Raw genomic sequence first — 16,256 nt, 5'->3', positions numbered from 1 at the left:
ACAGCTACTCCAAAATGCTCAAATACATGAAATTGTTTACATGCCCAAAATATCCTCCAATATTCTTCTATGTGAATGCAATCCAATGCATTGTTGGTATTTAAATAATCAAGAGCTTTTGAGAATAAGCATATGTTTCTTATTCTTCCAGAACTCCTGTGAGGCTCACTCTTCCTGACACACAGTGACGCGCGTTATCACAAGCAGAAACACTCCCATGAAGCCAAATATATTTTATTTGGAAATAGCAGTTACAGAGGGAACAAAATGCAGGACTCCCAATAATAACAATAACAAATAGTTGAAATCTTACTACACACAAACATTTGAATAACTAAAGAAAAAAGATTCAAAGGACAAGGAGAACATATAAATCAAAGTTCATACATGCTTGTAAACCACATAAAACTACATGCCCAAGAATGCAGATGTTCCTATATTAGGCTAGTGCCAGAAATAACTTAAGTGATCAGAAACAAACAATACTAAAAGATCAAAAGCAGCTTATTGTATTTGTATTTTTTAAGTACTGAGCTAGATTTCTCAAATTATTTTCCTCTAAAATATTGATTTAATCGCCATCAGTAGCCAATTTACTTATTTAAGTGAACACTACTATGACATTTTTCAGAAACCACAGAGTAACCCTAAAGTAAATTTCTATGAGAAGCGACTGTATTCCTTACATAGAGCAATCTACCTAGGAGAATGCAGAAAACGGGAAATAAAAAGACTTTGTCCTTCACAGTGTTCAGTCTGGTTCAGTGCAGACTTCAGTAAATAAATTTCTCTTCAAATATGCTAAAGTCATAGAAGGGTAAACCACATCAAATACTTTTATATTTAACACAGGCTGTGGGCCAGTCACATTTGAGCTAGACAAATGAGAATTGTATGATTGGTAAGGTTCAGCAATCACTAAGGAAAGCCAAGACTACATCTCCATCAAAGTCATATAGTTTGCTATATCAAGCACACTGATAAAGAAATTGAGACATTCTTGTTCTGGCCTCAGTACTGCCTTAGAACTGAACAGATCCTAAATATGGGATATCCTGCATTTACAGAAAATAAATCTCATGTTCCTAAAAATGTGAACCTAACATCTTGCATGCAGTTGTGAGTTATATTTTCATTGTAATGACAACACAAGCTTGATAGAGTATGCGATTTACCTCTTTTTGTGATTATTCATTTTAGAGTGTCAATCTGTATTGCTAGTACTCGCAGTAAATCTGTAAAACAATATGTCCTATGAACTAAAAACAACCAAACAATTACTGTAAGTTCACGTTTCCATCAAAGTGAGTCATCACATGCCTCTCAAACACCTGCTGGTTACAATCCAGGGGGAACTGTTCATTGCACATAGGACACACTTTCCAATGGCTCTCCACGTGCTCCTCAAACTTGCTCTGGTCATAATTCGGAGGAAATATGACTTCGCACAGGGGGCATCTCTTTTGGACATCAATGCTACAGAATAAAAGCAAAAGTAATGGAGAACCCATAGAATTGTACTGCTAAAACGCCACAACATTTACAAGCAAAAGTGAATCTATTTTAGAATCTGACTCGTCCAGCTCAATTGACTGCCAAATGCAGTAAGGACCAGTTGCTCTGTACTGGGAGTCTGAGTGCTCTTAGACCTGGAGGGTAATAGTCTCTTACTTAGATATTTGGTGGTAAGGAAATTAGTTCCTGGTATGTGTGTGAAGTATGCTCTCTCTATGAACTCTCTCAGCATAACCAGGCCTTAAATTATGAAAATAACAATGAACCTATTAAAAAAGGAACTGACCTACAGGTAAAATTCAAACATAGTGGGTATCTGCTTAACTTAAATGTCAATAGCCTTGGCAACAGATACATGTGAATCTTGATTATTTTCCTCCAAACACAGCTTTAGCACTGGAGCACAGTTTCCCAGTAGTGTACATCCTTAGAGGTTTATTAGCAGCTGGGGCTGCTGACAGCTAGAAGAGAACACATCTGCACTCTAAATCAGCCAAGCTGTCAAATATGGTCAGAAGTAACATAACACACAAAGAAGAGCATCAAGTGGAAAAGACTCAGTTACCTGGAATCGAAACAGAAGCGAGCCCTGCTGTCGCGGAGCAGGGAGCTGTGAGAGTCGTGGGGAGTCGACTGCATGTTCTCTGCAACATCCTCGCTCTGCGGAACAACAGACACAAAGTCTCAGGAACACGACAGGGCTGCAAAATGCTAAGCTCATCACTGACACAAACACCCCCAATAACAGCAGTTCGGACCATTTTTACAGGTTTCATCCTGAGCAAAATCAGCACCACAACTGCGATGTGTATGGGCAGGACACAAGTGTATGCTTCAATGCGAAGGGCACTTGATTCAGATAGCACCTTGAAACCATGATGTGTGTACTCTAGTACTGACAACTATAAGCACGGTCTTTTCAGAAGCACAAATTAGCAATCGGGTCTCTCACTTTGCCAAAAGGAAAAAAAAATCGTACAAGAAATATTTGCTGAGGAAAGAACACTACTTAATTCAAAAGTTTTCTGCATAGTTCAGATAAAGAACATTATGTTATAGTTGTATCATTTCTAATTATTTTATTGAAGTCCTATGTCTGAATTATAGTACAGATTAAGCAACCAACAAGTTGCAGAGCACAGTTTCACTGTGACATTTCATTTAAGTACAAAGCACCAATAAAATAACTAGGAAACTCCTATACTGTAGATCTCTTCATAATCTTCAATATGAGACTGCCACCTTGCAGATTCTGGATCTATCCTATTCTAACGTTAAACAAAATTAAAGTCTAGTGAAGAGTCTGGTCTGTCCCTCAAGCAGAATAAATAAATCAAAGTCTGGAAAGCAGGGGACACAACGGTTAAATTAATCAGCCAAGATTAAAAAAATAACAATAAAAAACAGAACAGCATCCAGTTTAAGGAATTGAGCACAATTAAATTAGAGAGGCCAAGAGACATAAAAGAATATTGCAATGGAAGCTAATATAGTCATTTTTTCAAGTTTTTTCAGCACTGGTGAACTGATGCAGCTGATACCTTTAGTTGATACCTCTTGTTCCTAAATCAAAGGCCATTATGTAAAAATTGCATAATACACTGGTAAGACCTCATACAGAACATTGTGTACAATTTCTGTCACTATGATAATATATCGACCAGGTCTGAACTTAAATAACTGATGGACACAGAAATACACAACTGAAGGCAAAGCATAACAAATCTTCTTTTATCTTGTGGAGATGATGTTATTATGTTTATTGTTTCTGTTCTTGTGGTTCATCCAAATAATTTAATTAAATTATAAGTGTTAACAAAAAGGAAGACTACTCTTTTTAAAAACAGAAAAAAATGTATAATTTAAGAGTCTACCCACCCCATAAGATGGGGAACAGATGCAGTGTCAGACCTATGTAAATGGCACTAATTAAAATTCTCTAAATGAAAAGTTTGATGTGGTAATTAAAAATCACTTTTAAAATAACGGAGACTGAAATAGAATTTGCTTATTAAAACGTACACAACAGTGAATTACAGAAATAAAAAATAATGCATTTGTTTAATTTTAGAGGAAAGTGAATTTGACTATTTCAAAAATTAATGAAAGCGTTCTGTTGCATGACACACATGGGACGCAGGGCCTTCAGTCCAGTTGCTGAAACATTACTGTTGTATACTGTGCTGCTTTAATCATAAAACAAAAATGACAGGCTTTTAGATAGATTAACAAAAAGAAAAAAAAAATAAAACTGCAGTAATGAAAGCAAAACTATAATCCAAACTTTTGATAGGTTTTAACATGGTTTCTCTATTTATGGTAAACAAACCTGTCCTACATAACATAATTGTCCTCATCAAATTATTCTATCACCAGCTACGACAGTCTTGTCTGGGAGACCACTGAGCCTTCTAAAAACTATTGTAACATCATAAATATATTTGTTTTAAATATACAACTTAACATGCATTTCCTTGCAATTTTATACAAAAATTATAATAAGATTAGTCAGAAATGTTACACTGCCAAACCAAAACTGGTTAAAAAGTGATTTTTGATAACATGCATGGTACAATACTTTCATAACCTTTCCACAGCAAAATCTTCACTGGGTGTTCTTGGGTTATTTATCAATTCCTTTTTTAGAGGAAAGGCACTCATCCAGTCCTGCAAGCCTGTTTTCGAGTGGGCAGTCCTGAGTGATCTATAGATGCAGTTATCACCAGCCAAGCATGTCACACCTGTCAACCTGCACTCAGGCACGTCAGCTAAATTGCCAACTCAGACTGCTTCCTCTCCTAAGCACTGTCAGCTGTGCTCTCGTTTCATGAGCACAGACTGCACGCACACAGTTGCAGAGGGCCCTGATGAGGATCATCAGAGAAATCAGCTTTACCTTCAACCTTCTGGCACGACACAAGCGCATAAGTCCTACTCGTCTCTTTAGCAGTGATGAATATAAAACATGTCTATGCGGTCATTTTAAAAGAGTCAATAATTTGATATCTGGTTCAACAAATTATAGTCATCCCAATAGAAAATAAAGTTAAGCTGATGCACTACAATTCAGAGCTATTCGACACTGCTGCCTTCTCTCCACTGATGCACTCTTCGTGCTCACCGCAGGACAGTCACTTCAAACAGCTGGCCATGCCAGTCCAGCTCACTACACTGTTGTCTCTTGAATTACAAATTGCAAATCTTCCTGATTTAAATAGTTATCAGCCCCATTATAATCTGCTTCCAAAGAATAAATGGCTACTGCAACCTCAACCGTCTCGCTCTTCCACAGAGCAGCTTGAGGTACTTACTCTCCAGAACGCCAGAGATATTTAGGCTCATCTGACAAGCACACATCCAAACCCAGTGGGAGGAAAAGAGTGGTACTGATGGTCAGCCAGTACAGGCTGGATCTGAAGTCCTAAATCTCATTACCTTATGCCTTTGATTTTGTACACTTCACTAAAAGAAAAATATAAGCAAAAAGAAAATCACTCAAGGTTCAAAGAGGAGATGTCTACAGTCTATAGTGTCTACAGTTTCTCTGCATTACCTTCTTAACGTGTGTAAAATACTTTAAAAGACATTTTTAAAAGCTAGTAGTAGCTAGTAGGGAAAAAACACAGAGGATGATCCAAATAACCTGACAGAAACAACAACTCGTTTTCACAGACTGTCTTACATGTTTAAACAAACATGCAATTAGTTCACACCACAGCAGAACTAAATAATACTGTAAGAAAGCAATATATAATTAAGATAACCACAAAAAATACTAATTAGTCACACGCTACGGGCACAATTATAAACTAAGACATCTAGCTGGGATTAAGTTTGAAATATTTTAATTTAACAGTATTGTTGTACTTAAACAACAATTTTAAAGTCACGGCAAAAAAATAATGCTAATTGAACTGCATAATAATGTACTTTGGCATGTTCGATTTTCACATTGTTCCTCTTATTGTCTTTGTGGTTTCCACGTCTGCATGTGTTGTTTAGCAGTCTGCAAATAAGCACACAGTTCTCCAAGTGCACAAGATGACAAAGCAAGTCAGAAGCACACAGATCAGGATGAATACGCTGCTAATTAAACTGCAACAAATGACTCCAATAAGAAGAGCTTGTCATGTGTAATGTGCATATGAGAAATGGTCAAACTCTACATGCACAATGAGCTGCAAGGTGCTGAACACTGCTAAGCACACATCATGGACTTCAAACAAGCTTTGCAACTTCTGACAGTTCTCCTAATTACTCTGCTGAGTTGACAGCCGAAGTCGGAAGTCAGGAAGGCAAGATTCATTTCTCATTGTTAGGGATCTCAGGCAGTGAGGCTAAAACCACGCCTGTCTGAACACTGATGGGCTTCAGCAAAGGTTAATAACAATTAAATGCAGCAAACTAGACTAAATGAGAAACAGGTCATGATACTACTGTACTAGCAAAGAGCAGAGGACTGTAATGATAAGCTTTCCAAGAGCTGATCTTCTAACTTCTCAGAGCAATTAGCCTCTGTTTTAGTAGTGTAATAGATAGTAACAGTATCCCAATTATTTTTATTCTTGTCAACTAATGAGCTCTCAGAAATCCATTTTAATTAAACCTTTATGTAAATTCTTTTCACTAGCCATGTCTGTGTTGCTCACCCTAAGCCTGCAGCCTGTGCCTGAATGCTGAAACTGACAGGTGCTCCCTTTTTTCACAAAGCAGAAAAATGAATTCCGTGTGGGAACTGAGAGGTTTATGTATTTACATTGCTAAGCTCCTCTGGGTCTTCTAGTCCATCAGGCCTGCTCAGGTTGCGTGCGGGCTGGATGCAAACCACGTTGCTGTCCCAGGAGGGAGGTCCTAGTGGGGGTCTGTGGATCTTGTCAGGAGAAAATTCACCATCTGCTCCATCTATGCATGAAACACACAATGTCAGAAGGCGCAGACAACAGTAATGAACCGCGCCCTGGCCAAGAAATGACTGATTTCTCTAACTGTACACCTGCGTTTTGAAATAATTACACAGAAAACACAGCGGACTGGGCCTGAACGATTACACACAGCTCAATGTGAAACGGATATTAACAGTCACCACAGAGACGTGTACTAGCAGGGTCTAGTTTACCGTATGACTTATTCCAAACCTCTCTCTAATTTAGAGGCCCCTGCATGTTCACTAGTGTTATTAGGAATGTGTTAGTCATCAAGGCAGGCCAGGAAAAGTTCCAGTCATTTAAATGTGACAAATCAGTCATTTATGACAAAAACATTACATTCTTACCTCAAACTATTTTGACACATGTATAAATCGGTCTATCACACTGGAACTTCTAAATCACAATACCAAAACCCTCTTTCAAAATAATGGTAGTTAAAATCAAAACTGTGAAATTAATTTCATTCAGCGTCAAAGCTAAGAAATTTATTAGAACTTGTTTTTAATGACTAAAGTATACCTCACATGGAAAGACTGTTCTTTTTTAAACATTTTTACACGTACACGTTACTGTTATCCTACGTAGTCAGCTCGTCTGTATTTCATTAATAGCATTTTTGGCTCTGGCTGGAATTGAACCCGTCCAGCAAACAGACGAGAACCAATTCACAGGACTCAAACACCTGAGCTTTCAGCCTTTCCTGTATCTCCGAGTGTACTTCAGACAAGGGCTAGGGAGGCCATTTCCAGGACGAGCTCACACACAGCGAACAGCAACAGCATGCTCCCTCGCTCTACTGTGCCCATACCGGCGCTTCAGTAATGAGAAACATCACCACTCCCCATTTTACTGTTTATACAGTAACAGCCAAAAACACATTTTCAATGGAAACACAAGTATGAGGCTCCGTAATAGGGCCACACACACGCTCATTACCCGGCTTCACTCCACGGCCCCCCCGCTGTGTAACTCACCTCGGGGCGCCTGCGCGGCGTAAGGGTTTCCATACTGCAGCTCGGGGGGCCGGACGGGCACGAGTGGGGCTGGGCCGGGCTCCTGCGGGTAGGGGATGGGGTACTGCAAGAACACCTGCTGCTCCCCGCCGGGCTGCGCCGGCTCCGAGCTCGGGCTCCCAGCGGCTGCGTCTGCCCGGCACTCCTGCCTCTTCTGGAGCTCCTTCATAAAGCAGCAGGGAGGACGCAAGTCACACGTCAGCACAACGCAAGAAGAGACAATCTGCTAGGATGGGCTCTTTGAACGCAGTGGACTAAGAGCTGTGGCTGCACCATGCACACAAAAACACGTGCACCACTAGAATCATCAGCGCTTTCAGCACTGCTTGGGTCCAACAACAGAAACACTCAGATTATGCTCTGTACTGTCCATAGAATAATTACAATATTCAGACTACAGCTAGAGTAGCTTGCAGTGATACAATTTCAATTCAAATGGAGCCCATTAGTTAACAATTCTTAAAATCTAACCAATGTCATATCTACCAAAATGTTGTCACTACAGCGACACCCGACATGAAAGCTGCATCCTTGATAACATTGTCTAAAGATCTCATATAATTTATCCAAACAAATCTCAACATTATCCATCACAACATGATGTATATTGACACTTGACACAAGATTTATAGAACTGTTGAATATGCAGAAAAGAAACACTGAAAAACCTACTTAAATCATGAAGAGAGCTTTCACACACAGTTTTAATTAGCTTCTTCATTAAGAACTTGTCTTGTTTTCAAAGGAAATCTCAGTCAAGCTTTTTATTGATGTTTTTAACAGGCGCCAATATCATTTATTGAGTCTGAACCTCAAATTGTACCATTTTTTCCTATACCCAACTATTACATTACCTTTCAATTCCATTCAAGACAGCTTTAACAGCAATAACTCTGTGTTGTAAGCAGCGGTTAAGAATATTTAATGGAAAATAAGTTATTTACTTTCATACTCTAATTATACAGTGTGAAGGAACCCAAGTAAAACATTCAGCCAAAATAAAAACATGCTAAACTATAAACAGCATTTGTTTTAAATGCCAGATTCTTTCAAAGAATAATCTGTACCTATTGTCAAGATTTCTTATCAAGTGTAATAGTTTCTCAATCTCCTAGGTAATGTAAAAATCATAAACTACATATAAGGCAAAGGATCTAAGACATTCAAATTCACTTTCCATAATCTGCGCATCTGTTCGCAATATTCAGGAACACAAATCACTTGGACTAGATAGAACACTTAAGACTAACAGATCTTTCTTTTAGCAGTACATTTTCTTATTTGTTTTTCCATTCTGTAGTGCCAAGTTCATACAATCGCTGGTACAGCCCTGTAGGAGGGAGACGACAAGCCCCTAGCTAGCAGTGTTTTATGAGTTTCTTGAGTCTACGCTTTGGAAACCCCATCATGGAACTCTGGCTGCACGAGTGTTTACTTAATCGGGGTCTTTATCTACAAGTGTCAGGCACATACCTCCACGAGCTTCATCTTCTCGGAGAGAGCCAGAGCCAGACTGTCCTTCAGCTCCTTCAGCTCGCGCCTCTTTTCAGCCACTTGGCTCTGCGAAGAAGAGCCGAATCAAAGCTGCTGCCCATATGACAGTCCACATATGGATGTTAGACAATATCAAAGTTTAACTGCTTAAACTCAATTAGTGGTAAAAGAACTTTTTTAAATAACTGTTTTAAAGATATGCTTTAACAAGACAATTTACATTACCTAAGCTTTCATACGACAGCAGCACATAAATGTCATCTCCATCCGGTAACAACTAACAACACTTGGTTTCAGATTAAACATCTCGCCAGCCAGCGATTGCATTAAGAAGTCAGATGTCAGAGCTCTTTTAATGCCTGAGCATCACAGGCTGATGTCTTGAAATGAACAAAGATAAATGACAATGTGAAAGAACACTTTGTGAACTACAACGTTAAAGTATTTATTTTTATCCAAAGACGCCATAAAATGCTAAGTCATTTTAACTACTTTAATATGCAGATATTTAAAAAAAACATGTTACAAACGGCCTTCTAGCTGACAAATACAAATGATTAAACCACAGCATTTGGGTCTCAGTAAAGCAGCAACAAACGTGGCCAACCTGGTAACGATCTTCTTCTGCTGCCAGCTGCAGTCTCAAGCTTTCGTTAAGCTTCAGCTGCTCCTTTAGCTTCATCTCCACTTTGGCCAGTTCATCAGCATACATACTGCTTCTGTCCTTCTCCTCCTGCACAACACATTGATGGCCATGTCACGGCTAGCTGACCTCTTTTATCACATTATTATATATATGCATATTCATATTTCTCTTGAAGAATATGCCTTGTAGAAAATATTTACTAAGCAAACATCCTTGTTCAGGGGGATTTAATAATTCAAGTGAAATTGACAGTAGCTAACTTACAGTCATGCACATACAAGAAGCTAAAAAACAAGGCTAGCACAGGAAAGCTGAGAGATCACAGGTGCTCTCTGAGAAGGTAAAACTTGAACAGGCTCTGGAAGTGGAAGAACAGACAGAGGTGAGTAAGAAGAGGAATGGAGAGAGCAGAAGGAGGTGTGAAGCATAGCGACCAAGGTGGTAATAAAGAAGGAATATATAAGTCCGCATGTGGCAACAGGGAGCCAGTGGAGGACAGAATAGCGTGAGAAAAATAACAGAAAACACAAGACAAGCACCAGAACTGTAGATGCTTTGGAGTGGACAGATATGGGAGGGAGACGGGCCAAGAGGGAGCCACATGAGTTTAGCCTGGACAGTAGTAGGGCTTGTGGAACAATAGTGAAAACTGCAGCATCAGGAGCAAGCCTTGAAAGAAATGAGCTCAGAACAGGAGACGGAGAGGACAGGAGTGAGAGGTTTTTGGCAGAGAAAGAGGAGGAAAGTGTGGTAGATTCAAGAGAAAAAGAGACAGAGAACTACAATTATAAGGAGAGAAGTAAAGTAGACTGACTTTGAGATGGTAGAAGAGCGCCTAGTAATTGATGGCTGTGAGACAGGTGGAACAGATTTAGGAAAGGACAGGAAAATCATATATATCTTTATATCATCAGCATAAAGGAGATGATGGAGGTATGGAGAGGAAACTAGAGGATCAAGGACAGACCCCTGGGGGACACCCACCCAAGGCAGCAAAGATATCAAGAAGGATCAAAACTGAGGAGAGGGAGGCAGCTTGAGCCGAGTGCAGAGAACCAGTAACAGAGAGAACAGTCCCAGTCCCAGACTGGACAGTGACAAGCAGCAAGTCCTGCAGAAGCAACAGAGGGTGAACTGGCATGGTACCAGCTCCAGAAGGATTTTTATGAGCATGGGAAGTGAGCTTTTTTTTTAAGAAAGACGTAATGGAGGCCTGCTTAAAACAGAAGGAAAAGAGCATAAGAACCGAGACGTTTTGAACATGATATGCAGGTAAGGAGATGAGGGGCAGCAGTCTAGAAGAGGTGAGGCACCACAGTTAAAGAGGGAAGCAAGAAAAACCAGTGGGGTGGCAGCAGGAGAGGTAGGCAGCTTTTAGAATTTTAGTCCAACTTTCATGATTTTTCTTTTTGGTATGCTTAGGATGACAATACATACAGTACATCTAGTACATTGTGCCCGGTCCAATGCACAACTCTTCTCCACTACACAACTAACAGTGGAAGCCTTTTGCAAGCATTACCAAAGGGCAGGAAGCAAGCACACTGAAAGCAGAGTTTACAATGTTCCTGCAGCCACCACTGCGTGATCATAGTTTTACACCAGCATACTGTACTTCCGTGCTATGTAATTCTGCTTTTAGTTATAAAACTATCAAAGTATAACTTTGGAATTTTATTTTTTTCTTACTTTTACACATATTAATAATACAGGTGTAATATCTAAATATTTTTCTTCTTACACCTACATACTTACAGTCAGCATCTGTTTGCATTTTTTGTATTTGTCGCTTTTTTCACTTATTTCTTTATTCATTCCTTTGAGCTTCTCTTGAACCATCACGTCAAGAGCAACTTCAGATGACGCTGGACTGGCTGAAATTCAAAATGAGATTTTCAAAGTGTTATTCACTGCAGGAGTACAAGACTTTGATTGCCTAAACAAACGTTTTCAGACAGGAAAGTTCGATAATGCCATTGCAGGAACTGAAGCTCAGCAGCATCAGAGCAGGTAACGCAAGAATTGTGAAATATACCTGGAGGTGTGTTTTCTGCAGCAGCTGCTTCCATTTGCTGTGTGCCAAACGCCACTGTAAGCTTCTTTGACTCCTTAAGCATGAAACAATAAAATGGAAAAAATCATAAAGCACACACAATTTTTTTCACACTACACATAACAAATAGAGATATGTATCCAAAATTGCAGGAAAGAAACTAGGGGAAAGCTGCAGCATTTCTGAAACTTAGCTCATGACTTGAAAGCAAATTAAAATTATGGCTCTCTAAAAAAATCACAATCTTTAGGAAGAAGCCATAAACAAGATGCAGCACTTTAAGTAGGTCCTGGCCTACCTAGAACTGAGACTTGGTTTATACACAGATACACCAGATACAGTATTCCCTATCCATCCACCCTCTGTCCCTTACAGGGAAATGTCCTTCACTACTACAGGCTACTGCAGAACAGTCCTAGCCAATGCAAACAGATTACTTAGCTTCCTTAGATTGGTTCAAATGACTATGGAGGAGATGCTAAGGAGGATGAATAGATGGAATCAGCGAGCTCTCGGGTCATGGCGTTGCCACTGCCTGAAACAGATGATCTTGGACAGACTCACCCCTTGTTCAGTGAGTCTTGCCACTTGCTTCTGGAGCTTCTGGCACTCCTTGTACTTCTCTTTATAGTGCTCTGCAGCCATCTGGAGCCTCAGCTTCAGATCCTCTACCTCCCTGAGCAGCTCCTGCTCAGCCACGCTGCTGACCTTTGCACCTCCCTATAAAAAGAAGGGCAAACGTTAACCACAGCACAGCTTATAATAATATTAATAAAAGCTTAATAACTCTTTAATAATATTAATAATAACAATAAAGAGTTTGTACTAAGAATTACACACAACCTTCTGTCTTATGCGGTTTTCATGACTCAGTGTATTGTATGCTCCCGTTTGTTTACATGCACAGAGCATGGCAGCAACGGTCTATTACATCCTCTTGAAAATACTCTTCTCAGAACTCCAAACCCAGGACACGTTCCGAAAGCACGGGCAAGGCCGCCAGTGCACTAAAGGCTGGAGGGTAAGAATGAGCCGTTTACCTGTTCCGGCTGCCCAGCAGCAGAGGGGGCCCTGAGCCTCTGCAGCTGCTCCTCCTTCAGCTGGCGCTCCGCCTCAGCACCTGCCAAGCTCTTCTTCAGAGAGTCCATCTCCAGCCGGGCCCTGTACAGCTCAGACATGGTTTTATCCCGAACACTCGACACGTCCCTCAGCTCGGCCGCCAGCATAGACGCCTCCTGCTTGGTTGCCTGAAGTTGCTCCTCGGTTCTGCGGAGCTGCTCCCGCAGCGACACCGCCTCCTCCTGAGAGGGACAGGGGGAAGGGACACGAAGCTTGTGAGCTCAGGGGGACACGGCTGTATTTTACCAATGCAACACCAGGTTTAAGTGATATCAGACATGTATAACAATGGTGAAATTGTTAGGTGAGGAGGAACTACTGTTACTGCTCAAATATAAAATTGATCAAGATTTTACATTTAATATCTTAGCTACAGTCCCAAATACCTGTAACCTGGTAATCATTCTTCCTCTCTAGGTACAGACAAATCTTGCCTTGTAGTCACATATACGGATGAAACTCAACTCTAATAATAAAACCTATATATTTAGAAAAGATGGCTAAACAGATAAACCTTTAGGTTAATCATGTAAATGACAAAATGTAAATATTCACAATTATATAATTTAAAACAAGATTCTAATAAAAAGATCTTTTGCACCTTGGGTGATGTGTTTGTGAGAATTTCTCTCTGCAACTTTTCCTTCTCTGTGAGGCAAATCTTCAGCTGACCGAGCTCCTCCTTTAGCTGAGTGAGCATGTTCTCCTTGTTCACATCCACAGACTTTAGTGTTTGCAGTTCTGCACTGAGCTTTGTGTTTTCTAGCTCAGTATTCTTCAAGTGGACCTACAAGATCCCCAGAGAACAGTGGCAGGCATGAGCCCATTTCTTTTTCATTCAATCTCCTAACAATGGTTACATTGGCAATCCATGCAAACTCATCACTTAGGCAATCATGGATTTTGATGAAAACGCTTCAAAGTAGTAGCCGTCATGGACCAAAAATATTTAACTTCTTATTCCAATTTTCTTAAACAAAGGTAAGACAAAAAACTTGAAATCACTAATAAATCAAGTGTTTACATGGCTAAACAAAATTAAGTGGGAAATGAAAAGACAGCACTACTGGTTAAAAATTGAAAGTACTGCAATATATCAATACATAGCATAGAAATGGTTTCCTAGGTAAAATTAAGTAAAAGCAATTAAATAAATTCTTAATCAGGGGATTATCTATTAATTGGGCTTTACAGTGTTAAATTCCAACAGATTGTATCAGCAGGGGTGAAGAGCACTGAATTCTGATTTAGTAATGCAACATTAATATAAGAGCCAGGTCCCGTAATATGAACTGTAATTATAATCACAGTCTATTGTGGGAGATTTCGACTGGTAATTCACATACACTCTGCATAAACAAAAACGGATAAGATCGTGCCATTATCGTTAACTGTTAAACTAAACAAACTACCCATTATGTGAATAGCAGACGCACAATACCTTGTACAATTCTTTCTCATCCTTTTCGTTTTTCAGCTGTGACTCCAAATTTTCTTTCTCTAGTGTTAACTTTTTTACTCTGTCCCGAATACTGAAATTGAATGCAAGTCAGAACAAAACATAAAAAAATTAATGATTTAATGCGTTTTTCCTGATTATACTTTTTAAATCCCCGCCACTACTTTCTAATAAGCAATGGTACATGAATTCCTTGAAGAATAAGATAAGTGGACTAGCAGACAAAACCAAAAGGGGCCCCTAGCTACGCGTACACACCTGTCTAGTTCAGTCTCTTTTTCAATCCCTCTCTGAGTCACACCGATGAGGTCTTCTTCGAGCTGGATAATCCTGGATGTGGCTTCCTCATACTTCTTCTTCATTTCCTCCTTCTCATCTTTAAGTGTTTGTGAGGTAAGATGTAGCTCCTAAACCAAACCAAGAGACCACCAATAAAACCAAGGGACTCCGTTTGCATTCTCTGTGCATCAGTCTGAATAAAGAGTCATTCTCATTGCTTCATTTTAAAGAGGAAATCCAATGAAGAATAAAAATCTAATTTAACTGTACCAAACTGCTGTGCAGAATATATTATATCACTGCATGATAATTTTAGGTTCTAAAATATCTCTGTAATGCCACACTACCAAACTCAAAAATCCGTCTTTAGCACTATGTCACTCCCTACCCAGAGTGGTTTCAAACAAATAATTTAGTGTGTCTACAGCACTGCAGTGGCTGTGATGCATCAGATGGCCTCAGTACATGGTCCCCAGCTTTTGTAGTAAAGGAAGGCATCATCTGTGGCTCGGCAGGCTACACCAAATCGACTCATGGTTGACACTCAAGTGGTAGTATACAAAGGCTATGGAGCACATACACAATGTCAATGCAATGACATTATATGTTCTCGACTGCAATTTGGTATTGACTTCCCCTTTAAAATTAGCAGAGAACAACTTAAAACACTGAAGACCCATTTTTAAGTACTTCTAGGAGGTCTTGCCTGTCCACTATCCATATTAAAGGAAAACAAAGGATATTAATGTAAAATGGCAATAGCTTGAAAACTAAACAACTCGCAACACTTCTCTGGATATACAGTACATTAATGATTGAACATCCACAAACAGAATAATCTAAAATTTATATAATACAAAGCATTAAAACCTAAAAATATATATTTACAGGCATACAGAAAGCCATTAGAATCACAACATAAATCAACAGGATTTTGTTTCTTATACTCTTCGTCTTACACCTTTCTTTTACAAGTATGCCAATTAGTAGCAGCAAACAGGCACAGCCAGGAGAATCACAGAGCCACCACTTAGAAAGGTGCCACGTCAGTGGAAGCAGACAGCCCCTTGCTCTGTTCTTTACATGTTGGGAATACTGGCTTAAAGACAAATTGGGTGTTTTCAATACTGACCAGTGGATTTAGAAAAAATCATTTTAGAGTTTGACAAACTATATTTCAAAATGAAAGACAGAACAAATTGGACTATATAATGTTACTATTATTTTATTAGTGGTCCAACATTAATCTACAGTAGAACAAACAGAAGTAGGGAAAAGCAGCCAAAACTCACAATGGGAACAGGCTGCATGAAGAAATACAGAAATACTAAATCCACCCCAAAAATATTTGTTAAAGATTCATGATGGTCCCCTGGTGGTACTGGTGCAGCCAAAGGAGGTCTCAGCAAACAGCACATGTCAGCTGAAACGTCTTACTTTTCATTCGCATGGTCATTCAGAAAAACCCAGCCAAATTATTCACTTCATCGAAATAAACAGGAAGAAAATCGGGATCTGTGTGCCGCACTGTGTATTTTTTGAGCACTGCTGTTACATGACGGTTACCTAATGGGGAAATCCAATGTGAAACTACAGCAAGCTGCTCCGAATCATGCTTCAAAATAGCTCCGCACTGCCACACTGCTACTCTCAAAAACATCAGTCCTCTCAGTGCAGCCTCCTCTGGCGCAAACAGGAGAGGGACGTGTACTGATGATCTCCCAGGCATCACACTCATCACAGAGAGCGC

General features: G+C 39.6%; 1 protein-coding gene across 1 annotated transcript in view; it reads right to left on the bottom strand.

Moving 5' to 3' along the window:
* Positions 1 to 218: 218 nt before the first annotated feature.
* The window catches only part of LOC148823237 (tax1-binding protein 1 homolog B-like), a 35,629-nt gene continuing 19,591 nt past the window's right edge, over positions 219 to 16,256 (bottom strand). The window contains exons 6-18 of the mRNA XM_088929792.1: positions 14,486 to 14,634; positions 14,210 to 14,300; positions 13,370 to 13,555; positions 12,690 to 12,950; positions 12,214 to 12,369; positions 11,632 to 11,704; positions 11,352 to 11,470; positions 9,558 to 9,683; positions 8,930 to 9,016; positions 7,418 to 7,619; positions 6,272 to 6,417; positions 2,081 to 2,175; positions 219 to 1,476 (exon numbers count right to left, since the gene is read on the bottom strand). Of these exons, the coding sequence (XP_088785918.1) occupies positions 1,278 to 1,476; positions 2,081 to 2,175; positions 6,272 to 6,417; positions 7,418 to 7,619; positions 8,930 to 9,016; positions 9,558 to 9,683; positions 11,352 to 11,470; positions 11,632 to 11,704; positions 12,214 to 12,369; positions 12,690 to 12,950; positions 13,370 to 13,555; positions 14,210 to 14,300; positions 14,486 to 14,634 (1,890 nt within the window). The 3' untranslated portion in view covers positions 219 to 1,277. The remainder of the gene's footprint in view (positions 1,477 to 2,080; positions 2,176 to 6,271; positions 6,418 to 7,417; positions 7,620 to 8,929; positions 9,017 to 9,557; positions 9,684 to 11,351; positions 11,471 to 11,631; positions 11,705 to 12,213; positions 12,370 to 12,689; positions 12,951 to 13,369; positions 13,556 to 14,209; positions 14,301 to 14,485; positions 14,635 to 16,256) is intronic.

Source organism: Atractosteus spatula, chromosome 12, assembly GCF_055471065.1.
Source record: "Atractosteus spatula isolate fAtrSpa1 chromosome 12, fAtrSpa1.hap1, whole genome shotgun sequence".
Lineage (NCBI taxonomy): Eukaryota > Metazoa > Chordata > Actinopteri > Semionotiformes > Lepisosteidae > Atractosteus > Atractosteus spatula.
The sequence above is the reverse complement of the archived record's forward strand: the minus strand, read 5'-3'. Positions and strand labels throughout refer to the sequence as shown.